Genomic DNA, 27397 nt, shown 5'->3' with positions numbered 1-27397 from the left:
TGAGAAGACAAAACCCAAGGGGCAGCAGCTTTGGGGAGCAGCCCCTGGGGGAAACCAGAGACACAGAAATGCACAAAACCCCAAAGGGCCTGCCCAGAAGTATTTTCTAAGGGCTGTTTTTGGGATCTGGCCCAAGCACAGGGTGACTCCAGGACAGCTCAGCTCCTTCCCTGGCAGGTCCTGTCCCAGCTGAGGGGCTCATCCAGACAGACAGACAGACAGACAGACAATCCCAAAGGGGGAAAAGCTGAGTGTCCATGTCTTGATCTCCTCTGTAGCATCCCAAGCTGCTGCTCTTAGGGAAGATTTGTTCATGGAGAAGGGGAGAGCTGAGTGGAACAACCCCAGAGGGGTTTGAGAGGGAGACCCAGCACAGGGATTACTGCAGTCCAGGAGCAGAGGACACCTGATCACTGCACACAGAGAGTAATTCCTCTGGTGCCTGCCAGTGCTGGTTCTCAGAGAGCTCCCTCACTGCTCCCAGAGGAAGTCACAGCCAAAAGGCTGGACAGCCACACTCCAAACTGGACAAAGCGGGAGCCTGAATGATTCCAAGGTATTTTTGTACTTCCTGAGGTAAAAAAAGCCCATTGCCTCAGTGACTGTATGACACAGCAGCAATGCTCTCAAATCACCCAGAGGAGATTTGTGCTCCCTCGTTTAACCTGTCCACAAAACACCACCACTCCTGTTAGCCAGCACAGGTGTAAGAAACGCTTTCCAGTGCTCTGCTCATTTTTCAGAAGCATCCAGTGAATTCACCTGAGCAGGCCCTTTCTCCCTCAAAAGTCAGTGCTGAGCACAAGGCACTGGCCAAGGGCAGAAGTGCCTGGAGTTCATATTCCTGATAACCTGAAAGGGGCTGTTTTCCAACGAAGCAGTGAGATTTAAAATCAATAAATAAGGGGTAGCAGATCCTGTTCTGCATTTCTGACCTTTCCCCTTCAAAGTTTAGCCTCTCTTCCCTGTTACCAAATGCATTACTTTCAATTAATTTACTATGAAAATTGCATTGAAGTAAATATCTAGGTTATGTTGCTGTTTGTATTCCATTCTTTGTAACCACTAGTGGTAAACCCATGAATCTTCAGGAGTTTTGTCAAGAAGTTGGAAAAATATTTTCTTGCCGCCTTTAATGAAATGCCAGCTGCAAATATAATAAAATAATTCAAGGTCTCCATCCCTTATTTATAGCTCTTTATTTATAACATTATTAAACTTCCTTCTCCAGTCATTCCTTACATCTTTCTTTCTGTGGTTTTGAATCTGTTTTTAGCTGGGATATTTCTGCACAACATAATTTGTCTTTGAAGCTATTGAGGCTTCATCAGGATGCTCTCAGAAAATACAAACCCTGTATCAAAGACTTCCCTTGACTAATACCAGGAAACTCTGGATTCTCCTATTTGCATGGATATTGTTAATTTTACGCAGCACTGCTCCTTCCAAACAGATTGTTACCTCTATTGCCAGCTGCTCTCCATTCTTCAGCCACCTGTAGGATGGTTTGGGCTTCCCACTTGCTCTGCAGTCCCAGGACAAGGTGTCCTCCACAGCAACCTCCACATCCTTTATGGTCTGGATCCAGTGAGGCTTTGCTGCAGGTGGAACACACAACAAAGATGCTCACAAGCTACTGCTCCAGATCAGAATCAAAGGGTTAATTACTGGGCACAGAACTCATCCATTTCCTGCACAGACTCATCTCTACCAACAGAGCTGCCCACTGGCTCTGCTTCAAGCCCCCCTGAGGAAACAAATCACTTCTTATTCCTCTTGCACATTTTTATTATGAGCACTAAACCAGGAGAAAACTGAGAGTACAGATCACTAAAGCTGGACTAGTGAAACCAATATTAAAATCACTAATGATTAAACAATGTCATTTTGCAATCGAGGCAAATGTAAGAGAAAGACATTAATGGCAAGACTGAAATTAAATAAGTGATGTGGCTAAATCATCAAATTAATGCTGAAGAGAATCCTTTAAGTCCTAAAAAAAAATAATGGTATGTCAGCCTTAGTGCTAAATACCATTTAAATTGCTTTCTAATGCAAGGCAGCACTTAAGTGGATGAAAACATGGATATATGAGATTGTTTTTGAAAGTAGAAGTCTTGGCACAGAATTTGGGTAATGCAAACCAGTAGAATCAAGTCCATAAAAATCACTATCTTTTCAAGCCAAAATTTGAAGCAATAATACCAGACATCCTTCAGAATTACCCCAAATACAGTTAAAACTGTAAAGATATTTGACACATACATTACAGCTTTCACAGCAAGGAGAAAGCTCACTTGGCAAATAAACATCAATGCATGAAAGACAACAGTAACTTATTTTTATTTCTTTAGTGCTGTTTCACACATCAGTTCAACACTGTCTTATAGGTAATTTGTGAATTTTCTTTGAATTTATTTAATTTACTAGCAAGTTTATAATCTCAGCCTATGCTATTTCTCCAAGAAAAGATAAATTCTGGACATTGCCTATGGAAAAAACAGACGAAAGAGCAGGATGGGACTTGGCTGCAAACTCCTAGCTATGGGCAAAGAATTTTCCAGAGTCAGTTTGCTCATCTTAAGTCAGTAATTCAGGAAAATCTCCTACCACCCTCCTATGGAAACAACAGGGAGAAAACAAGTCCCTGGTGATGTAGGAAAACATTATTTAATACCTGAGTTTAGGAAGGACAGAAGGTCAGATTAATTCCCATTGAACTTCCCACTACCATGGAGCTCAGCAGCAATTAACCCAGCCAGGGAATTAATGATTTGCCCGTGGGCACAGCTGAGAGCTGAACCTTTCCACTGCCACAGCACCAGCCAAGCCAGGTCTGGACCAGGGCTGGCACTAATTCCATTTTAAAAGATTCCTTGTTTCCTAGCATGGAAATTTCCTTTCAGTCCCAGGCTCTGCAATGCAGTGAAAAAGCCTCAACACGACCATGTAGAGCACCAGGCTTTTATGATAATGATTATTAATCTATTTATGATTTATGTATCCATATTTGGGGTTAACTTCTTACAGAAGAACTTCCTAAAATGTATTCACTGAGGTTTTAACTACTAATAAATACTGGAATTCAACCAATATTTGCTGATATCCCCTGAATATTACTTTTTTTTTTTTTTTCACACCTTTCAGTGACTTAGGGATAATTTTTTTTTTGCACCCCTTTTTATCAAGGTCAGCTGCAGGATGATCTTTGTGTCACAAGGATGTACAATTTCACTGGTATTAACTGGGGTTAAATCTCCAAAGTCCATGTAACAACAAGAGTTCAAGACAGCCCTTGCTTCATCCCACATTGTCACTGGGAGGATTTGCCAAGGGAATGAAATCTCAGGGCTCCATGCAATGAGCACTTTGCACACCTAAACATTTATGCAACATTCAGCAGTGCTTGAATTACTGATGGATCCATACATGTGGAATATTTAACCTCTGCTGCCTATCTCCACTTGAAAGTAGGTTAAACATAATCTATTTTCAAGCCTAAAGATCCTGGATTCAATTCTACCAATAAAAAAAATCATTGTCTATCTAATCTTGTTTCAGGACTGTGTCAGGCAGTCTCCATAGGAGGGCTTCCCAAGTTCCCACACAACACAATAAAGCAGAAATGCACAGAACAGCTTCCCAAGGCACAGGGTGAGAAATTCCTGCTGCTTGTCCGTCCCCAAGAGAGTGCTGATGCAGACTTCAGTGATTTCCTGGAGGAAGGCTCTTTTTCTCTTCCAATTCCTGATGGAGGAGTTGAGCAGGAAGAAAAGCACCATTTTCAGTGTCTTTGAAAGAGAACAATTCGACCCACCAGCTCAAAATTGAACAGGCAGCACAACAGGGGCAATTCCAGCTGGGAACACTCTGACTCCTGGCCAGGATAAAGGTGCTTCATGTGCAGAGACAGAAAGTCAGGTATCAGCAGCTCTGATACTGCTCTGATGCTTTGACACCCTCCCAAAACAGGAGCAGGACTTGCCACCCTCCCAAAACAGGAGCAGGACTTGCCAAGCCCAGCAGCGCCTCTTTTTTGTTCAGCTCTGCCTGAGGACACCTGAAGGACTCTGAATGAACAGCTTTATTTCCTCTCAAGGTTCAGCCACTGCCAGGCAACCTTTACTGCCCAAAAGATCTGATTCCACCACCACTGCCACATCCGTGCTCCTGAAGGAAGACTTGCTAACAAAGCCTCATTTTCTCCTGGAAATACTGCAGAGTTATTGTGAAACCTGGATCTTCCTGAGGAGAGGAGTCACTCCTTCCTCAAGCAAGGAACAGGCAAGCAGGCAGCACATCCTTGCTGAGATTGAAAAAAAAAAAAACAGACATTGTCCTGAAAGCCGAGAGGTTGGAAGTTAATTTTAAAGGAGTTCACAGTGCAGGGTTTGAGGCTGTGACAGGAATCTGTATTTTGGGATAATATTAAGAATTCTTGGGAACTTGCTGTGCAATCTTCATGAAAGATTCATCTGGAGCTCCCCCAGGACGAAATGCTTGTAGGTAAGTGATTTCCTAAAGCAGGTTAGCCGTCAGCTCCATGGCCAGTCACTTGGAAAAGCACCAGCCCGCATTTTGCTTCAGTTGTTTCAGCCTAAAATATTCCTTGCAGTGCTCGTGGTCCCAGAGGCAAGGAGAGAACAAGTGTGTAACTTCATAAAAAGTATCCCAGCGGGAGGCCTCTCTCATCTTTTCTTGGTGGTTATGATGACCCTGCTCTTCCAGCCAGTTAAGCCTGCAGGAAACAACTGTTGCTTCATTACACTCCAGGCCTTCCCTGTAGGCCAAAAGGGAAGGGAGAACCATTTTTTCAGATTTTACAAAATCCTCTGTGACGTCCTGGGGGGGTTGATGTGAAGGAAGACAGACTGCAGGGATGCTTCTGGCTGAAGAAGTGACACTTTCCAGAGCCTGCGCTGGGATTTGTGAATTATTTGTGGGCTAACCACGCACAGTGCATCAAAACATGTATTTTTGTGTATTATCTCCTTCAGAGTGAGGGAATCCAACAAAAATCTGTTTTTAATCCTACAGGCCAGGGGAATGGAGTGAAGGGAAGGCAGAAGTTCAGGGCCATGACTCCTGCAGGGATTCTGTGCTCCGCTGGGAGCCAAAGCCCCTGGGGAGCTCCTCCAGATCAGGGATTCACACAAGATGTTCCCTTCTTACACTTTTACTCTGACATTTCCACTAGGAAAGCTGGGCTGGAAATCTCTTGAAACACCTCTGGGGAGCTCAGCAGTTGGGCAAGAAAATCAGAGCAGAAAGAACTTCCCAGAGCACAAGAGGGGAAGCTGTGAAGCAAACGGGGGGAAAACCCACCCCAAAAGTGTAAAACCTGCAGGCTTCCCATCTCCAAGTCAGGCTCTGACACTCCCACTGATGCCTGCAGCATAAGATGAACCCTTATTTCACCTCAGAACTCCAAGGGACTTCAAGCACAAAATCACTTTTGTTCTGCTGAGACAGCTGGGCCTGGAGAAGCAGCTGACACATCTCTGAAAATGTCCATTATTTTGGAACCCATTCGAAAATAAGAATGCCCCCAGGCAACAGGTAATTCCAAATCACTGGGAAAAGCTTTAGTACGTAAAAGAAGACAAACTATTTGTCTGGGCAGCAAGAAAATTATATTATTAGGCAGCATTAACAATTAAACTCTAGGTGATCAAAGTCAGCAACTCATTGATATTATTTAGTCATTTGTAACTTTGCTGTCGATGTTTTGAAGACATGCCAAGCACAAGACAGAGCCAGGCCATCAGATGAAACCTTTAAACAGAGATATTCTTCCACATAAATAACAGTTTCAGTTTAATTTTGCTGATAGATTATTTAAAAAAAAAAAAAACACCCCAAATATACCAGTATTTTTTAACACACTAAAAAAAAAACCGAGGTAGATTCTACTTATTCCTGGGGGATTTTGTCTTCATTATGACAGTCCAGCACTGCAGAGCAAAAGGAGAACAGCAGCAGAATTTCTTTCTCCCTGTCAAACATGTTACCTTGCACTGCCAAGCAGGACTTCTGGTATATCAGCATGGGCTAATTAAGAATATATTTTCTTCAATTATGCTTTAAATTAATTGCTTTACATATCTTTACCGTGCTTCATGTTTAATTGCATCCTAAACCACAAAAATGCAATTGTTTCAGCTCCTCTCCTTTTTCTCTGCCATGAAACATCTCCGTGGATTCTTTTATTTTCTGTTATCTCTTTATGGGAAGCTAAAAGCGATGACAAACGAACACGCTAATAAAGGGAAAGCAAATTATTTAAATCTTCAGGTTCTACATTCAATCAAAGTTGGATAATCTTGTCCTATTTTTAGCACAATCTGAACTCCCCTGAGTAGAAAACTGGCATTTAACAAATGTTGGAACTCTAAAAAGGATAAAAAACTGAACATTTGATGTCAGGCTGTTCTTGATAAAATCCTTCAGGAGAAAAAAGGAAGATTAATAGTCTGTGAGTATTATAATGAACCCAGAATATCTGGTTTAGAATATCTATTTTAATTATCAACACCAACTGTGGGTTGAGAGCTATATTTAAAACACACAATAATTATAATAAAACAGACTAATTTCATTTCTTTCAGGAGTTACAGATGTGACAGATTTATAGAAATACTTGAGAAACTGACTATGGACAGGAGTGAAGCTGAGCCTGTGTTCAAGGGCTTTGTGGCTTCAAGGCTGTAATTCATTATGGATGAAAAAGTAAGGCTTTTAACCAAACTATTTATGGACTGGAACACCTGATTTTCAGATTTTAAACTTTGCAGTTTCAGCTCATGAAACAAATCAGAATAGGAGTGTTTCACTTCGTAGCAGAGCAATGAATGTTTCAAGCTTTGGTTTAGGACCAGCTTTATGTTACATTTACAAAGAATCCTTAAAGTTTGCAAAGAAAGAAAAAACATGAACAATTTTTATCAATATTTCTTCTGCCCTAAGATTTATTTTTCATATTATTTCACCATGACAACTTGCAAAACACTAACCCCAATCCTTTTTATACTGTGGGTTTTTTTTTCTTTTTGGGTCAAGCAGAAATATGCTTTGTTTTGCCTAGAGGAAAATGAACGTTGTCACTCTTGAAATAAAAAGACATTTGTATTTTTGTAACGTTTATATTCTTCTGTGTTTGATAAGCAGACCCGCCTTAAACTTCTACCAGTGAAGTGTTCTAACAGCAGCCACCACTCCCTAAAAACAGCAGATTTTTGGATTTTTGACAGCATTGGTACTTTCTGGCAGATGGGCGATTTTTTACTCTATGTCTTCAGTTTATTGCATTAGTTTCCCCCAAATCCTCATCTGCTTTTAGAACAACTTCCTTAAATATTGATCTTTTATTGGAAGGCTGAGTGGGATGTGGTTAGATTTCTTCACCAGACAGATTTCTGGGCTTTGGCACCAGATGAGGTGGCAATCCATCAGAAGATATTATCTTCAGTTGTAAAACTTTTAATTATCAACAGAAGTTATAAATGCTCTTATCCTGAATACAAACTGGTTGGAATTCTAACTGCAACAACAAAGCAAGCACCAAAATAAGAAAGATTACTTAAATCTATTTAATTCTGCAGAATGGGTTCCATGAAGCAGAACAAATGAAATGAAACAGTTGGAGTGCCATTACTGCCATTGCAGCTCTCATTATTCTTCTTAAGATAAACATCCATTTCAGGGATGACTCCTACCATGGGCAGCCATTCCTACTGGAACATGAACTCCATCTGAGGGTTCAAATCCCCGTCTAGATTTGCAATGAAAACGTTCACACTGATTCCATTGTTACACAACTGCAGCTGGGCTGCCTTTGTTCATTAGCAACATCCTTTAATTTCAGCTCTGTGGCCTTTTAATGAGCAAAGAAGAATTTGGGCAGCAGGGCAGGAACCCTGAATTTACAAGGGCTGATGATCAAATCCACTCTATTTTATATCTAATTTCTCTATTTTTTATCTACTCTAATTTATATCTGATTTACAGTGACAACTGCCCCAATTTAATACTGCCATAAGAATGTTGAGCCAAAATGATGTACAAACCCCAACTCTGGAACTTTCAAGCAGAAAATAAGGTCACTTAACAAAACCAAATGCACAGTGCCAGGTTTGGCACGGCAGAGGACACTGGCAGGTGAAGCAGTTTGGATTTATTGCCCTATGTCAGTTGTAGGATTTCTCAAAAAGTCCTAATTTACAATCAGTGCATACCTGACCCTGAAACAACGGGGCCTTCATTCAGTGTAAAGATTAATTTGGAAGGTGGGAAGGAGAGAAATTTTCCTTCCTCCTTATAAAGTCTCTTGTGCCTAAAACTAAAATCTTCATGACCAAAATCTGTGTGTTCTACCAGCCAGCAGCTCCCCATGGAGAGGCACTAAAGAACTTGCTCCCAGCTGCAGAGGAGCTGTGCTCTGTGCCTTTATCCAACTCAAAACCCATCTCCTTGCTCAAATATTCCTCCATGAGGGAAACATTCCAAGGCAGAGTCAGATTCACTGTTTAAATTGCCATTGAAGTAAAGAAAATCATATTTGCTGAGATCTGGCTTTAACAAAAATTGTCAATTACCACTCTGTTGCAAATCACTCTCGCTTTACACCACCACCAGTGTGCTTTGCTGATACTCATTTCACTCTATAGCCTCAAATGCACAAGAGACTGCTTTTTTTCCAGCTATAAAATTTCATATTATTTCATTTCCTATACTGGATTATATCCTCCCATTTATTTACTCATTTTAAAATAAAATCGGCTGTTTTGAAAGCACAGGATTGAGAATATCCATCAGTAATCTTTTCACAAAGCAAGACAAAATTTGTACTTCCCATAAATGGGAGGCCTAAATGATCCCCCAAATAAATCCAATTGACTGAAAATTGAAGGTTTCACCAATGGACCAAGAAGAAATGTTAAAAAAAAAAAAAAAGTCTTTCCATCACAGACAAAACCAAGCACAAGCAGACTGTACTTCACTCTCAGAAATCCTTGTGGGCTTTTAAGCCATTTCTTAGAGACCTTACCAAGAAACTGCTGCAGAAATTCTCATTTTCTGGTAGCCCTTAAAACACGGTGGATTTTTAAGCCCAAATGCCTGATGGAACTGCAGAAAGTGGAAATTCCAGAGCACCCCAGAGCAGTTTGTGTTTCATGAGTGAAGAAAGGTGGGAGAGGGGCAGAGCAGAGGTTTCCTACCATAGTAAGTGAGACGTCCTCTTGCAATGTTTTTGCCTCTGGAGTTTTCAGTAATGCATTCGTAGAGCCCTGCGTCCTCCTGCTGGAAATTAGGGATTTCAATCATGCCATTGGATTTCCTCAGCTTTATTTTACTCGGAAATGGCAGCCCGTCAGTTCTTCTCCAGTTAATCTGAGGCACAGGGCTAAAGAGAGAGTAATGAGATTTTAAACAGTTTTGCTTAAAGTCCTTGATTGTCATAATGAGATACTTAAAGCAAACTAAATTCAGCAGTGACTTCCAGGCTGTGTTAAAAGCAGTAACCACACTGTACATGACAGATGGTCAGACACTCAGGCACCTGATTTGCATTCCCTGCTGATTCCTACGCTGCATTTGTGGGCCCAAATTTGTCAGGAATAACTCTGTGAATGCCCAATAATTGCAACATTTCTTTTAAATCAGCACTGGCCTCCCCAGAGGATGGGTGAGATTTACCAGAGGCTTCTTCCATGGAGGAAGAATCTAGGCAAGTCTTTTGGAAATGCCATCCTCCAGCAGCCTTTAATTCTCTGATTTGCAAACTTTCCCTCCCCTCGCCAGGGAGCCAAAGCAATAGTGTGTGATCAAGTTATCAATCTGATATGAGCACCTGACAAAGAGCCTGCAAACAAACCCCACACGGGTAAATAAATACATTTACAGAAACACAAATGCATTCTCAGATCATCTGTGAAAGAGCAAAGATATCAGCTGTGAGTGAAGCATCATTCAGAGGAGAAATGCATTTCAATCTTTATTTTGGCTGTAAAGAAAGAACAATATTATGAAAGCATCAAGTACATTTAAGGGGAAAATTCAGACAACATTCTCACGGACTTCAGCACCATTTCCTTGCACAAAGAAAAGAGACTTAGCTCAAAGGTCATATGCAAAACCACACTGGAGTTGATTTGAAATGAAATGTAAATTCCTGTGCTGGCAACATACACATCTTAATTCTAAACAAGATCAAAATACACTCCGAGAGTCTCTGCCCTCTCATTTCAAGGCAGGAGCTGTGATGACCAAAATCAGGTGTTGGGGAAACACCAGAACCCCACAGCTCTTGTGCAGGTGAAGCCAAAGGTTCTTCCATTTTCAGTGAAGATGAACACTTACTTTCCTAGGGCAAAGCACTCCAGCTTCACAGTGGAGCCTTTGGCTGCTGCCAGCGTCTCAGGGAACTGAACTTCTATTTTGGGCTCGTATTCCCCCATCACACCTGTGTGAAACAAATGAGAAGGTCAGATTTTGAAGGTGATTTTCAAAGGGTTTTCTTTCTCTCTTCTACAATTCAAAGATTATTTCTCTGACACTCTGCTTATAAAGGGAAGCACAGTGATATCAGAGACAGAGTTAGGATGCAACAGAGTTTATCTTAGAAGAAAGTTTGTCTGTGGGAATTGGAAAAACAGAAACTTCCACAGACACTGAAGGATTTATCTGCAGCCTTGAGAGAAGCTTGGGTTGATGCAAAAATACAATACACAAACATTAAGCAAAAAAATCATAAACTTATGTTTCTATAGCTGTAGGTGAGGATATGCCTTAAGTAAGAAGCTGTACTGATAAGCTGGTGATGGGTTTATAATCTAAGGGTGGGGTTGTATGGAATAAGCTGAGAGTTATGAAGTTATGGTAGAAGCATATGTGTGTACATGAGCTAGAAGCCCACTGGATAAAAGTATCCACAGTGCAGCAGAAGTAAGTAAAGGTGACAGGTCAGAAAAGCAAAATAAACCCTGTGGCAACTGTCCATTGGGTTAGAAAGTTCTGTATTGCCTTGTGACAAAGAACTTGTGACTACTCTGAGCTGTGGCCGAATGCTGCTCCTCTAAAACCCCACAGCCTCTGAGACTGACATTTATCTGAGCAACAAACCATCCTCAGCCCAACAGTGATCTCTAAAACCTCACAGCCTCTGAGACTGGCATTTATCTGAGCAACAAACCATCCTCAGCCCAACAGTGATCTCTAAAACCCCATGGCCTCTGAGACTGATGTTTATCTGAGCAACAAACCATGCCCACCCCAACATTCCCATCCTTCATCCCGAACAGCAACAGCAGCAGGACAACACACGAGGATTGACACTGCAAGAGCCAAGAGCTCTGGGAACGGAGTGAAGCTGGAAATGTCTTCTCCTCTAAAACCTCACAGCCTCTGAGACTGGTGCTTATCTGAGCAACAAACCATGCTCAGTCCAAGAGTGATCCCATCCCTTCATTCCAAACAGCGACAGCGGCAGGACAACACAAGAGGGTTTACTCTGCAAGAGCCAAGAGCTCTGGGAATGGAGTGAAGCTGGGAATGACTCCAGGCTGGAAGTGACCCCAGGCTGGGAGTGACCACAGGCTGGGAGTGACCCCGGGCTGGGAGTGACCCCAGGCGGGGAGTGACCCCAGGCTGGGAACGACCCCAGGCTGGGAACGACCCCGGCTCCCGGTGCTGCCCGCGTTGCAGCCGTACCGTCCGTGCGCAGCACCAGGGGCGTGGGCGAGCCCAGCACGGGGCTGCTGCTGGCCGTGCTGGTCACCACGCAGCTGTAGTTGCCCACGTCTGACGGCTCCACCTTGGCTATGTACAGGTGCCCCGTCTCCTGGGACACGAAGCGCCGGCTGTCCTCCTGCACGAACGACGGGTACTCGTTGAAGATCCAGGCGAACGACAAGTCTGGGTGGGGGGAAAAAAAAAACACAGGCAAAGGTGTTTGATAGGGTTTTCCCCACCTTTTTTTTTTTTCATTCAAAGACCGCTTTATTGCTGTATTTGACAGCACTGCATTTACAGTGCTTTGCTGTGTAACAAACAGAGCCAGTGACAGAGAAAAATACATTTTAAAAAGTACCTGGAACTAGCAAAACCTCCCTTTTTTTTTTCACCATTTCCTCCAGCAGAAGACAAAAAAGGCAAAAGAAATCCAGAATATTAGCAGGTTTGTTTAAATCTCCTTATTTTCTCTTTTTTTTTTTTTTTTTTTGAAATGTAATAGGCACAGAAATAGGAGCAGGCAGCAAAACCGAGAGCAAACTTTGCTAAAATGGAAAGATTATTCATTCAGTAGCTACTTAACTCCTCAGCCAGATGATTAGCAGGTAGAAACAGGACAGCAGTATCCACGTGATAAGAATGTCAGGAGAAGCCTGAATTCCCAGCAGGGCTCATCACACAGCAAAACTATTTTTTTCATACGAAAATCCGTAAAAACTCCATTAAAAACATTTCTGTATGATGTAGCAAAGTAGCCCTCGCTACCATTCATTATGATTATTTGAAAGGAAAAAAAAAAAACAAACCCACACCTCAAAAGAGAAACGAAGAGATTTGGCAAAAAATCCACTGAATTTGTTTTGTTTCCCCAGAATCACTCTGAGCCTTGTGTGGCCAATTTTAATTGGCAAAAGCCCCTTCCTGTGCGAGGCCACGTGTTTGTCTCATTCATTTCCTACAGGATCAAAGGAAAATAAAATTTTAATGGTGTTCTAGGCAAGGAATAATTTTTTTCACCCACGTGGCATTTATACAAAGATTACAGCTTCTGGAAGTGCTAATTAGCAGTGATTACAGCCTGATTGACCTCTCTGGTGCTGCAGTGTGAGCAGCACTGGCGCTGCCCCCACGAAATGGAGATCTGCCCTTCCTGCACAGGTTTAATTTGAGGCTGCACAAATTTGGGTGCACCACGAATTGAAAAGGTGACACATCCTGAGCCCTCAGCACCTCCCCAGGCTGCCAAAGCCAACAGGACAATTTAACACAAGGTAAGACGGTGCAGGTGAAAAAACCACTCAATAAATGAAATTATTAAGATATTTATAGGCTGCCTAATGCAAAAAAGGCATCAAATGAAATGGATCATTAAACTGCATTTAATTTTCTTCTATAAATATTTAAACCTCTTCCGTTATGATAATTTTGCAGCAGAGGCACGTGCCAACCATTAACAGGCTCAGGAGTTAAACTTCTGTCTTATTGAGAAATATTATAAATAACTAAAAATAATAATTAAAAATACTAGCAATATTATAAATAAATAAATAAATAAATATTAGAAATATTTATTGTCAAAACCAGAACCATAAGGAGGAAAAGACCTGCAAGATCATCACCCCTGTGGACCTGCAGCATCTCCTCAGCAGCACCAATGGCTTTCACCACAATTCCTTCCTCCAGAACTCAGAGGTGCAAATCATTTATGGAAAGGAAGGCAGCAAGGATTTGTCAGGAAACAATGGGGGAATTAGTGCAGCAGGAAGCATTAAATAATAATAATAAAAAAAATTTAAAAAAAAAGTACACCTGAGGAGTTTGAAGGGGTCTTAGGGAGCAAGAAATGTGGGGCATTTCTAAATGGGAAAGGCAGGAAATAAAACAGAACTCTTTCTGCAGAAGAGCTGGGTGGAGAGAGTGATCTCAGGGCTGAGGGAGGGGCTGCACACCAAGTTAGGGACCCAAAAAAATCAATTTTCAGCTCCACGCCAAACTCAGACACCCACAAGGCAGCAGGGGGTGACACCAGGCTTTACTGCTTCTGCTATTTATTGAACCACCTGTGTTTCCTTGCTCAAAATATTATTTCATGCTTAAAAAAAAAAAGGAGGAAATAAAAAGAAAAAAGATGTCCAGAACAGCGTGGAGATCTGGAGATGCAGCAGGAAAAGAAGCAGCTTCATTTCGTTGCTATGATATTGGGTTAAGTCAAGAGTGAACAAGGCACTGGGATGATGGCAGCCATGCAAAGTGGATTCCAGTTTAACTGGGTCCTCCAACCCATGAATAAACACCCCTGGAAACCTAATTCCCCACTCAACACTTATTTTCATTGACTCCCTTAAAAAAGGCTGGGGCAATTCTATCCCCTGTGCCCCACCACCTCCCTTTATATTTATTGTCCTTTACAAAATTGCACTTTTATTTTCCAAAAAAAAAAAAAAAAAAAAAAAAAAAAAAAAAAGGAAGAAAAAAAATCACATTAAACAACTTGTTGTGTGATTTATTATGTTTACACCATTTGCCTGTTGCTGATCTTAGGGCACCTCCAGGGACACAAACTCACTCCCTTTCTGTCAATTACAAGTTTTCAGTTGATTTTCTGTTATAAATGGAAGTAATATGTCTCTCCTGGGCTTCCTCTGACTTCTAAGCCTTTGCTTTCCAATGCATTTTTTCCTTATTTGGCGACCATACATGGATAAGGTATTGGAAATTACAGTTATTACTCAATTTTTATTTGTTTACTACGTCTTGGTTGGCGGCTTCTCTTTATTTTGCATTATTTGATTATTATTTACTGTGCAGTTTCCAACACACTCAGCACGTTCACACTGTTCCAGGCCTTTTGTGCACCTAAGTGCTCAAATTAAAAAAATGCTTATAAAATTACCTGTCATTTTAAAACCTGAATTCTTTATGAAATTCAACAATTAAATCACCATGGCTTTTGAGGTTTACCAGGGTCATTTCCTGCTATTTATGAACCTTAAAAAAACCCAAATTACTGTTGCTAAAGGAACATAATGGGGTAAAACCCACACATTAATTGGTTTTTAACTATGTTTGAAGTCAAGCCTTAAGCTTATGCATGTCTTTTTGAAAATATGGCTTTAAATTATGTATAAAGAATTTTAGAAACACAGAACTTAAAGAAATGACACATTTCTTCTAAGGGAGACTGAAACACTTCACTGGGAGATCATTTACAGAAGCAGGGTGATTTTACTTCTTGTAAACAGAATTTAAGTGACAACAGCAGTGGTGGAAATCTCAAACTGTAATTAACTTCAGGAAGTTGGAAAAGCAGAAGTTTAGGGGGCAAAAAAAGCCACACAGAGCTATGATCAAAAGGAGTAGGACAATTCACAAAGTTAATTTTATCCACTCTTTGCATAAATAATGCCAGCTCTTGCTCCTTGTCTTCTGGCCCATCATTTTTTTTACACCTGCTTAATATCTACCTGCCAGCCCCATAACTCACACCTAAATGAGACTTCTAAAACAGCCACAAGTAAGTGATGTGAACAATGTTCTTCTGAACCAGATTTAAAATGTTCCAAACTGACTGGATTTGAATTAGCTAAGTGGGTGTTTACAGAAATAAAGTTGGTAAGAAATGAACATTCTTGATTTTGGGGAGCATGGAGCAGACTGAATGATACTTCAAGGTTTAAAAAACCCCCCCAAAAAAAAAAAAAAAAAAAAACCCCAAACAAATAGAAAAAACCAACCATCAAAACATAAAGAACTTTCATGTCAATCACTGATACCCCAAATCCCAATTATTTCATGCACTTCTCCAACTCTGATTTTACAATATTCTGTGGCAGAGACACAAGGAGAAGCTGAAGTATCCAGGAATTTTTTGTCTCCAAATGGCTCTTTGCCTATCCCACAGGATGCCACGTGGCTCCTGGAAAACTGTTTCCAAGAAACTAATCAGACAGAATTTAGCAATGACAGAAACTGCAATTAAAAACGTGGAAATCTGCAGCAAACAGCTATTTTTGATTATTTTTATGATCTACCTTAGGTTAAAAGTGATGGCAAAGTAACACTGATTTTGAGAGGATAATAACAGACTCCCTAATTAAGGCAGAAACCAATTAGTTCATCATTTGGCCCAATTTCAGCTCCAAGTGTGATGAAATGGCAGAAGAGGGAGCAGTTTGTGGATGAGCATCACTCCCTCAGGAGGGAGGAGCTCTGGGAGCTCACACTGAGCATTCAGGCTGGGTTTTGTGGGACAATCACCCACAAAAAATGTCCATTTATTACTGCTGCAGCTCTGGCTGTCTGCACAGGAACCTCTGGGAAAGTGCAAACAAATTACCTAAAAGCAGGAAAATTAATTAATGAGGTAAAAGTGCATTAAGGTCCCAGAGGATGCAAACTGTCCTCACTCACCTCTCTGCAGGCAAATCCTTGGATTCCACTGCTGTGGGACTGGGATAATGGGATGTGAGTGCTCCCAGGGGTAGAATTTGCTTTATTTTACATAAATCAATTCAAGCTTCTCCTTAATAGTTTTCCTTTCTCACTCGGGCCGATTTTCCTGCTCTTAGTTCAGCACCTTGAGCACCCCATCCTGCCCTGGGCCAGCCCCCACCACCCAGCTCTGGGTGTTACCTTCCCTGTGCCATAATCCAAGTAACATCTCCCTCCTTTCTTCTGGCAAACGTTAAAGGTTGCTTTCCAAAATAAAAATCTTCTGCCCTGGAGGCGTAGGACAAGGTGTTTATGTGCTCCCATAACATATGTGTAAACTGGAGCTTAAAATGTCACGAGGTGCCCCTGTCAGATATGGCAGCATTTTGGCAATGAAAAACCAGCTTAGAGTATTATTTGAAATAAAACTGTACATAATTTCAAGGGTTTAGGGTATATTCTTGCACATATTCAATGCTCAGGAATTAAAAACTATCCTTGGTATGTGCAGCTGGGAAAAACAAACCAAACCAAGGCTCAGACTGCATTTCCAAGGGGGATCCTGGGCTGCTGGCATTCAAGTAGCTCTATCACTGATAATGAAGAAGTCTTTAGCTGCAGTCACACTTCAGAGAACAAACAGGGTTGATATTTACTTTTTGTTCATGTTCTCTATATAAAAATAATGACAATTACAAAACCTCTATAGCAGGGCTTGAACTGTGGCCTCCCGGAGTGATGTGAGACAGTGAGATCTGCTTGAAATAGGTGCAGTGTTTTCCCAACCACTGAAATTTCATCTGAACTCTGCAGAAGAACTCTTTTTGGCTGAATTTTTGTTTATACCAAATGTAAACTGCGTGATGGGAATGCAAGTCCCGCTTATGGACAAGAAATGAAGAATGTATCCCCAGAAATTAATTTTATTCTGGAGTATAATGGCGACACTCTTGATTTGAAACTAATGTATAACATTAATTGTTTTGGCATAAAAGGTGAATTATTTTATAGCTAAAATGTACCAGATCAATTTTCAGCCTGCTGTGCAGGTAATCAGGCATGCAACTTGTGTGTATGGAACAGCCCAGAACAATGAGAGCAGTGAGACACAAACACACACAATATCTTGCAATTCCAATCTACTCACTTAATGAGAATATTGAAATGTTTCAGCTGAGGCTGCAAGCTTCCTACTCCAGGCTAACACCCGATATTCATTTTTGAATGAAATGGGGTAGGAGTGCACTTGTTATTTTGATTTTGGAATGAGCTTTAGCTTGATGTAAAAACAGATGTAATTCTTCAAAAATACTGAATTGTATTTTTTTTTCTGCTGTCCCCCAGCCCAGAGCACAGCCACGGAACTGGCCAAGAGGTAACTGCACACAAGGATCAGCTGCCACGGGGATGTCAAACAGCCACTTGTTCCCTACACTAAATAATTCCTGGACCTTTTCTAAATCATCCCAAAAGCTCACCACTGCAATTAAAGCACCGTCGTTTCTCAGCTCATCCTTGGGAAACAGATGTTCCAGGCTGGTAGCTGATTTCTTTATTAACACCAACCCCCTCCTGGTCAGTCCAGCCCCAAGGATTCCCTGGAGAGGGGCTCAGCACGTGGCCCTGCCTGCTGGCCAGGGACCATCAGCCAGAGCAGCTCTGAGCCTGAACAAGCCTTTCCATCCCAAAGTGCTCCTCAGCTGGCAGCTGCAACACCCCTGGGTGCTCCCAGGGCAGCCCAGCTGCTAATGAGAGCCTGACAGAACAGCTCTGCTGAACCTGGCTGCCAGGGCTGAATAAAAATCCCCACTTTGGTTCCCCTGGAGCTGTGCAGGAGACGGATTGGTTTCTCCTCATCACATTTCTGCACTAATTGTTCCAGACTGGCTGTGTCATTCCAAGAGTCCTGGCCCTGAGCACTGCTGCTCCCACTCTGGAAGCAGGCAGAAAAAAAGTAAGAAAGTGCTTTAGGAAGCAATATGTAAATACATCCCCATTAGCCACATCCATTTCAAGTGACAAACTGTTCTTTTAATCACCTCCCTAGAACTTTACATTTAATTGCTGAGAGCATTTCCAGAACTCTGTTGTGCTTTTTTCAATAGCTGGAAGTATTTTAAATTGCTTCCTGCCCATAATAATTTTGAGGATAAAATAGGCGATAGTTTAGTTTTATTGCTGAACTAAAATAAATCTGATTTCTAGTGAATGTTAAATATTAGGGACATAAACCAAGGGAAACTAATGGAAATAACCAGAAGTCAATTTTCAAAGTAAAGCACCAATATTTATACGTGGCAGCAGTACTTAGTGACACTTTCATTTGGTACTTTTGCACTCTTGTAAGAGAAGGTACTTCATAAAACCCTTGTGAAAAACAAAAATTCCTTTCAGCACTCTGTTCTGAGTGCTGGGATCAGCTGTGTGCTGGGACTGAAGCCACCTCCCCCTAATCAATTATCCTGTTTGCAAAGAAAAACCCAACTATTTTAGTAGAGAAGATAATAAAGAGCTGGAGGAGAAACATACCACAATCACAATTTAGGGATAAAAATAAACTTGGTGGAGAGCCAAATGCAGTTATTGTCACCAGTTTTCTCCTTTTTTTCCCCAAGGCAGAACTGAGATACCTGGGACTGTCTACGTGAGAAGGTTCAACCTGAATTTTTTTTCTTGCAATTTGATTCTTCCTCATCTACTTCTCCCTTTTTCTTTCCATCTCCCCATTCTTCCAAGAGATACCCCACAATGGAACGTGGAATTAAAGAGCTCTGTAAGATTTTGGGGTTAGAAACTGCTAAAAGCTTCTAAGGTCGTTTATCCACCTCTGTGTCAGCTTAAAAACATGCACTACAAAGCAACTGAGGATGGTGCACAAGTATATAAATAAGATATATTAATCTCAGCCTGGAACACAGGTTTATCAAAAGCAAAAAGTGCTTCAGAAAGACTGAATTTGACAAAGTGCACAGCAGAGTGTCTCTGCAGCATTGGTGTGGTACTGGTAGTGAAAATAATGCTCGGGCAGATAGAAATCACTGGAAGATCCAGCTGTGAACATCTATTATTTCCCCTCATATGGACAAACATAAGTGTCTCTCAGGTACCATTTGATTTCAAAGTGTCAGCTGAAATTTGTGCAGATGATGATGATGACACCAGCAGGACTATTGAAAAATATGTTTTTAAATAAAAATGCCATTTCTCCTTGGCAGATTGAAATAGCACAGGAACACTATGGAACCATTTTCAAGGCCAATGCTCTTACAATATTCAAGGTACCACTCTCCTCAAAATACATTTTTGTGCAAGAAGCTCTGCAAGTGTGATTTATCGCTGATGCCCAGACGTGTGTCACCCACAGACTGCAATGACAGCAGGAAGCAAAGTGCAAATCCAGGATGGGGAAAGGTAGGTTTAGATGGGATATCAGGAATTCCTCCCTGGCAGGGTGGGCAGCCCTGGCACAGGTGCCCAGAGCAGCTGGGGCTGCCCCTGGATCCCTGGCAGTGCCCAAGGCCAGGCTGGACAGGACTTGGAGCAGCCTGGGACAGTGGAAGATGTCCCTGCCCAAGGGGTGGAATCAGATCTTTATTAAGGTTTCTTCCAACCCAAACCACTGATGTGCAGTAGGACAGAAATCCTATTCTGGACTTGCACCTGTTTTTGCTTTAAAGGTAGAAAACGCTTCCAAAGCCAAATACGTAAAATTAATTCTTACAGTTCCCTGAAAATATGGCATGTTGCTATTCGAGAGCTGCAGAAGAGAAGCAATCACAGCATCCAAATATTTCTGGCATCTGAGACTCTTTCCATGCCATGTTATTCATGAAGCAGAGCCCTGCTGGAACTTGCAGGTCTCCAAATGGCAATACAAGAGGCACGAGCAAAAATTTGCAAGTCTAAACTCTCATTTGGAACAGACATGACATTATTCAGTGAAGGATTTGTCACAGCAAACACTGAGCAATAAATTGGGATCTATTCTTCCATGATCTAATATTATTTCCTATCAGCATGTCACAACTCCGACACAATATGCTGTGAGCTGAATTGATCCCTGCCCTTCAAATCCTGCCTCATTTATGGATTAAATAGACATTTATCAGGGAGTTGTATGAAGAGGGAGGACAAATCCTTGCTGCTTTATCCATGTAGGAACATCCCTGCCATACTGCACGAAACAGGAACACAGAGCACACAAGGCTAATTAGGAATAAAGCAGAATTTCCCTGCAATTTCCAAGCAACAGCTCGTCAGCTCCACAAAATTCTCGTTATTTATTTAAGTTCTCTTGGGTTATGGTCACATTCCCCATGGGAATAAGGCAGCAGGAAGTACACCAACGTAAAACTAATGTTGTGTTTTTCCAGGCAAACTAAAATTTGTTGGAAATGTTCAAATAACCATCGAGCAAATCTTCACTTCTACCATGAAAAATCATCTTTTTCTCTGTGCATAAAGCAGTTTTAAACCACCCCAGACAACACAAAAGGACCATGCCTCATTGCCTGCTCCTCTCTCAAAGAGCAGATATACCTCATAAATCCAAAATCAATGTCAGCTGAGGAAAACTGAGTACTAAACAAATATAAATCACAATATACAGGAACAGAAATAACAGCTGAAGACAAGCTACACAATAATCACAATACAGTACAGTAGTAACAGGAGGTAAAACCCTACAGGAACTCAGATTTGCTTTACTGAGGGCTTTGTCACTCGTTAGATACCAATTTTGGAACAAAATCAGTAGCAGAGAAAAATCATTTTTAGATCTCCATATGTCTAGCTTTTCCCATTCTTGGCAGAATGGGCAAAAATTAGCATCACATGAACATTTTTTAACCAGCTGCACATTAACTGTGTCCAACATTAAGTCTGGGATATTGAGATGTTTGTTGGATCGACAGCCCTTTAAAACCATTAAAGACATCACAGTAACACAGTAAAAAAGTCAAAATAGCTGTAGAGATTTCAGTGCAATTTGAAGGTTGTAACAACTGGAAAAGTAGCAGGAGAGCTACATAAGTCCATTTTTGATGTTATTTTACCTTTTGAGCATGTGGGTGAGATGATTTATTGATTTTTGGTGGCAAAAAAAAGGGTATTTTAACAAGTTCCCTGCAACAGAATTCAAAGATCCAGAAGTATTGCCATGCAGAACGATGACAGATGACCATCTTAATTATCCAAACATCACTGCTCAATTATGATACAACTTAGAGCATTTAACATAAAACCAGCCTGGATCAGAAAAATATTTTGGGGAAAATGTCTTCACACTCAAATCCAGTCATTTACCAAATCTTCCACTCAGTAAATCCCAAACAAGACTGCTAGAAGAGGGAATTTTATTTAATTTCCAGAAAGGGGAAATGTGGTAGCTCTAAAGGAAGTATTGGAGTGCTTTGTGATTCCTAAGTGGAGCCTCATTGTTGGTTTAATGCTGGATGTCCACAGCCCAGAGGAGCTGGAACTGCACACTCAAAAGGACAAAACCACTGCCAATTGCAGGAATAATCTGCTCCCCGTTGAAAAGGGACATTCATATGACTTATGGAAATATCTGTGCCCAAGATAAGCAAAGAAATAAATATGATAAATTGCAGAAGGGAAGCAATTTTCTTTTTCCATACTGTGAGCTGGCATTTCTTTGGGGATGAGCATTGGTTCCTATTGTAACTGGGATGCTGTACACGGAGGAATAATCACTATTTAATCAAGTCTCTTCTTGCAAACTCTTTACAGAGAATGCAAGAAATAAGTGCAATTAAGTTAGCAAGCTCTTAGAAACTGCACAACACACCAGAAAACAAAAGCAGAGTGTTTTGGGGGCTACAGGGGGAGAGGAAACAAGCTGGTGGAGAAGGTTTTTAGAATTAGTACTGCCTGGAATTATTTGATAGCTCAGCGCAATAAAAACAGACTCCAAGTAAAAAAAAAAAAAAGTCAGATCACTGATCTGGAAAGGGCTGAACATCCCTTAGGCCACGTCAGCTGGTCCTAAACCATCCCTGCCCTTCCTAACAAACCACTTCTGCTTCCTGGCTGGATGTTTTATCCCAGACTTCCTGCCCTGCATCCCACCCTGCGTGTTGGATGTCACCTTGCTACAGCTTTATCTCAGTGAAGAAAGGAGAGGGGTATTTTTCCACCTTGCTCCACATCTCCAGAAAACTTTAACAGTTAATCCTCCAACTCTCAGACAGATTCAAGGATTTGAAATAATTCTGGTACCAGTTCTCAATCCCATTTGGTAATTCTGGGAGAGCTCAGCTCTGTTTTTGCATGAATACCTCAATTACTGTGGGGGTGTCAATCATCTCCCATCTGCTGACTGCAAGAGGAATTCTCACCTCTTCCAACCACTGTTCTCAGCACCATGAGCACGTCTGGCATCACCTCCTGTTCCACACCTCAAACTTAAACCTTGCCAGAGTCAGGCAGCGTTGCCTCAGCTTGGCCATCACCTCTGGGTGTAAACCCACACACAGGACACAGCTGTAGCAACAGCTGGGGCAGTTCAGGCCTTGGACTGCATCTAGAAGGAAAATGCAATCATTCTAATTCTTTGAGGTAGCTGGGAGAATGACCCATTTCCTCAGCTGCTGAAAGACAAAGCTGTTGCAAGGCTATAAAGATGATTTAAGAGTATGTATCAGTTTAGAGGGGAAAAAATTCTGCAAGCTCAGACAGTTGTAAAATTGCCACTTTATGGCTGTGTCTGCTTGGACTCTGCCAAATTTATGAGGCCACAACACCTATATTATTGAATATAATGTCTAGCTTTTATTACCTTGTCTTTGCAATCAGATCTAATGTTTAACATCACAGCCCTTCAATAATGACACTCCGTATCAATTAAAAACAATAAAACCAGCTCCTTTCAGGTATTACTTGAGGCTCAATAGCAATTAGTCAAAGACTGAAGATGTAGAATGAGGGAAGAAATGCACTTGCAGCTTTTGGTCCACCAAGAATCCGTATATCCACTTTTCTCACTCCCTCAGTGCAGCAGTGGTTTAAATTACACAGCATCATTCCATCCCACCACAGAATGTCTTGATTGCAAGAAAACAGGCAGACACCAGCACTGTTCAAGACAACCATTTACTCTCTGCAATTCTCTGCTCACAGGGAAAACTGGATTCATTGAGGCCCAGCAATTGTGAAATTGGGCAGAATGTAACTCCAGAAGATACTCCATTAATTACAGGAAATCCCATAAAAATCAGACACATTAAGTGCACAGAAATTACCATGGACGAGAAACGCATTTCAAGATAAAAGTAAATCCTCTTAAATACTTCCCTCCCCCCCCCCCTTTGTTTTTGATTTCTTTCTCCCTGCTTTTACTTCAGAACTCAGATTTTGTTATAATTGTGATTTTACCTTCCCAGGGATGCTGCCCAGCCCCATCACCCCGAGGGTCCCCCTTACCTCCAGCCCGGGGCGGGGTCCCGCAGAGCAGCACGACCCCCTGGCCCTCGCGCACCGACACCGCGCTCCTCATCCTCGTCCTGGAGCTCTCCACATCTGCACGGGGAACAGCAGTGAGCAGCACGTCAGGAAACACCAACAGACAGGACACTGACACTCTGAAATCCTGGCACTCTCAAATCCTGACACTCTGAAATCCTGGCATTCTCAAATCCTGACCTCCCATCTCTCGGTCTGCATCTGAAACCGGCAGAACCACCACAGCCCTTGCAGAAGAAAAGGCTGCCTGGCACGAGGGGGGATGACAGAATTAGGGCTTAAGGGACCCAATCTGCAGTGAGATAATTGATCAGATCCTGTGGCTAATTTTGCTCTTATGCCTGGCTTCTGCTACCCTGACTTTGATAACCAAAAGGGAGCCGGTGACTTAAAAATAGGTCCTTAATCCACTGCTTCTTTGGAGATGAAGCTATGATGAACACAGCATCAAGCTCCCATTCCAATGTAAAATAACATTAATAACAGCTATTCAGAAAACAGATATGGATCTTTCCCAAGAGCAAGGAACCTCCTGGACCACATTCCTGCAGGAGAATCCCCTGAAGCATCACTAAGCCAGAGCTTTGCACCTCGGTGTGCTGACCCAGTGCTCTGCTCTGACTGGCCTCGGGTCTCTGGGATTATTTTAAGCTGTGTAAGGATCACAGGACACCCTCAGGGGGCAGGGATTATTGAGTCCATCTCCTGGCCTTGCATGGGACACCCCAAAAATTACACACAGCACTGAACAGCACTTCCTGGGAGGAAGCAAACACTTCAGTTTCCATAAATTTAAGTATTTTATCATAAATTTATACCGGTTTTCCCTCTACCTGATGAGTCAAGATCAAAGAAAGTTGGGCCCCATTATACCCTTAAACTAAGTGAAATACAACATGTAATACAAGCCAAAATCAAAATCCTACAGTAACAAAAGCTTTTCCATAAATAAGCCATATATTTTTCCATAACACAAGAGACGACAATTTAAAAAAAAAATTGTTTATAACCTTGTATAGGATGCTAAACTAACACAATCTTTAAATAAGGCTGTCTTTATAACCAAGCATAATAGGAGCAGTGAGTTGACAGCAGCTATTTCCCCAAAATACAGCATTTTTTATTACTGCAAAGCAACAGCTGTTACAGGGAGAACACTGAATAAGAGCGATCAGAATTTCAATGCTTCCTTTAAAAAATGCTGCAGTAAGAGAGCAATGTACAATCCTTTGTTAGTGCACATAAAGTTCACAGGAATATTTCTTAGAAGGGCTGTTTTCAGCTTTCCAAGAGAATTTCCACGCAGGTATCCTCAGAATAAACTCAGATCCTTTTGCTGGACATGACAGAGAAGTCACATACAACCCCAGCCAAACAGATTTCACTCAAGGATCAAAACAGCACAGCCTTAAATTATTGTTTCAGGCCTTTCCAGCACCTTGCTCTTTCTCCCATAACATTATACATTCATCAGCTGCCCCAACACCATTCCTCAGAGCCATGGAAGGAAAAACCAGGAGCTGACAGCACCTCAGAGAACACACACTGTTCTGTTTCAGGATGAATCACCCCCACAGAATTAATATTTTACAAAAAAAAATAATTGAGACCACATTTTGCCCTCTTACATCACAACCATGAGAAGGCATAAATTTTCAATAATACCATTTCCATAACTGAAATGGGGGTTTTAAGCCCCTGTGTTCATTTATTGCAACTTCAGAACCTTCCTTGTCTTTGTGTTGTCCAACAAATCCTCTGGGCAGGATGGGATTGGGCTGGGAGCACCTTGGGAAGGGATGTGGGATGTGCTGGAGGACTGGGAAGGAAATCATCCCAGAGGTACCCAGTGAGGACCCACCACAGCTCTGCAATTTGGGCTGTTCCAGTGTTGTAAAAATTGGAATGATTAAACACTGATTGCAGGTGAAGACTGTTATCACAGAAAAGCAGTTTTTGAAGAAACAAGAAGCAATGCATATCCATCAAAAAATGGAGAATACAAGCCATGCTACAATAACAGAATCATTTTCCACAAATTAGCAGGAAGCTCCCCACCCCACCTTCCAGAGCAGCTCAACTACCAGACTCATCACACAGCTGCCAAAATACCAGCACTTAGTTTCTCTACAAACTTCTGTATTCTCTTGTCTGCCACAGCTTTGAAATGAAGAACGAAAAATCAGCATGCAAAAGAGGAGCAGGGCTCTTCATTAGCATTACACAGTGTAGTCCCCATCTCTGACCTTGCAGAGCACTGGCTGCTCCTGAACACGATGCTGGGCTGATTTTCAGGTGCTCCTGCAGCACGTTCAGAGGACTGAAGGTCAAATCCAGGCATGTTTGGAAGTGTATCAAGAGTGATTGTTTATCCTTGAGCTTCTTTGTAAGGTTTTTGTTTGATTTTTAATAAAGCCACTATCCCAAGCACAATAACACCAGGGAGGAGAGCTGTGTCTTCTAAAGAAAACTTATTATTACATGAACTCATTGGGAAGGGACATTAAGTCCTCAGGGTAAATAAAATACCTAAAAAGATGGGCTAATAATGGCAAAGCTTGTTTACTTTTACAGATTGAACTTATCCCTCCGAAATCTCATCCTGCTGAAATGTCTCAATAGATAAAATATAACTGAAAACAAAGACCAGAGATCAGGACAGAAGATGCTTTTGAGGAGTGGTGAGTCAGAATAGGACATGCTTTCCAGCACCCATGGGATGACAATATCCCACTGATCAGTGAGAGAAAAGGCCAGAAATACATGAAGTGTTCCTGCATTTTATCTGCTGGACTAAAGACCGGTTTATTCATCAGCAGATCTTTAAAACTCTCTCAAACTGGTCACCAAACTGAAGTGCCTTCATTAGTTTCTCTTGCCTTAATCTTTTCACTTCTTCCTTGCATTTATTAAACCTTGCTTCTAATCTCCTTTCATCTGAAAAGCAACTATTCATGGATAAAATTAACAATTTAATTACTTAACCCCACCAGGCAAAGGTTCTAATCCTGCCACTGAAAATATTTTGGTAAAAATGTTACAAAAATCCTGACTACAAGGGGAAAAAAAATCCAACATAAAAACCAATCTGGAACTGTAATTTGCAAATTAAATGTTTTTATTGCCTGTTTATAGTTTGCCATATAGAAGGAAGTTTAAAATTAGCAGTTTCTGAGTCCTGAAACAGCATTTTCTTCTCCTTTCCCCTGCTAATACATATATTTGCCTCATTGCTTTAATACCAAGTCCGTAAAGTTGTATCAACTGAAATATACACGCCACTGCAATAAAATGGAGGAAAAAAAACACAATTCAGCTTTGCTGAAAAGTCTTTGATTCTGCCCAGAGTGAGAACAACAAGACGAGTTTCTACCCATACAGAAAGGATGTGAAATCTGCATTATTCCACTGGGTTCCCTCCTTTTGTTTAAGAAGCCAGGTTTTCAGTCTCAAGCATTGAGACTCCAAGTGGCTGAGAAAGATTCCAGAATGTGGAGTGACAGTGATGTGAGTATCAAACCTCTGACAGCTGCACTGGAACACTCCTGTGATACTCAGGACAATTAAAGACATGGATGTGTGGATTCAGGAGGGGGAAACACGACCTGCAGCATCTCTGAAAGGCAAACAGGACTGAGAACAGGGACATTTTAATACAAGAATAAATCAGAACCCATCTCAGAGCCCGCTGACCACATTCACTGCGAGCACCTCTGTCCTGGCTTGTAAGATAAGCACATATTCTATTTGCCAT

The 27397-nt window shown here is 41.5% G+C and overlaps 1 protein-coding gene across 3 annotated transcripts in view; it reads right to left on the bottom strand.

Annotated features, from left to right (window-relative positions):
- Positions 1–27397, bottom strand: part of CNTN3 (contactin 3) — a 100165-nt gene that overhangs the window by 28517 nt on the left and 44251 nt on the right. For all 3 annotated transcript variants that reach the window (XM_053953910.1, XM_053953909.1, XM_053953911.1), the window contains 5 exons: positions 23605–23700; positions 11710–11913; positions 10360–10462; positions 9219–9403; positions 1462–1598 (listed from right to left, as the gene is read on the bottom strand). In XM_053953910.1, coding sequence (XP_053809885.1) covers positions 1462–1598; positions 9219–9403; positions 10360–10462; positions 11710–11913; positions 23605–23700 — 725 coding nt within the window. The remainder of the gene's footprint in view (positions 1–1461; positions 1599–9218; positions 9404–10359; positions 10463–11709; positions 11914–23604; positions 23701–27397) is intronic.

This window comes from Vidua chalybeata, chromosome 12, assembly GCF_026979565.1.
Source record: "Vidua chalybeata isolate OUT-0048 chromosome 12, bVidCha1 merged haplotype, whole genome shotgun sequence".
Classification (NCBI taxonomy): Eukaryota; Metazoa; Chordata; class Aves; order Passeriformes; family Viduidae; genus Vidua; species Vidua chalybeata.
The sequence above is the reverse complement of the archived record's forward strand: the minus strand, read 5'-3'. Positions and strand labels throughout refer to the sequence as shown.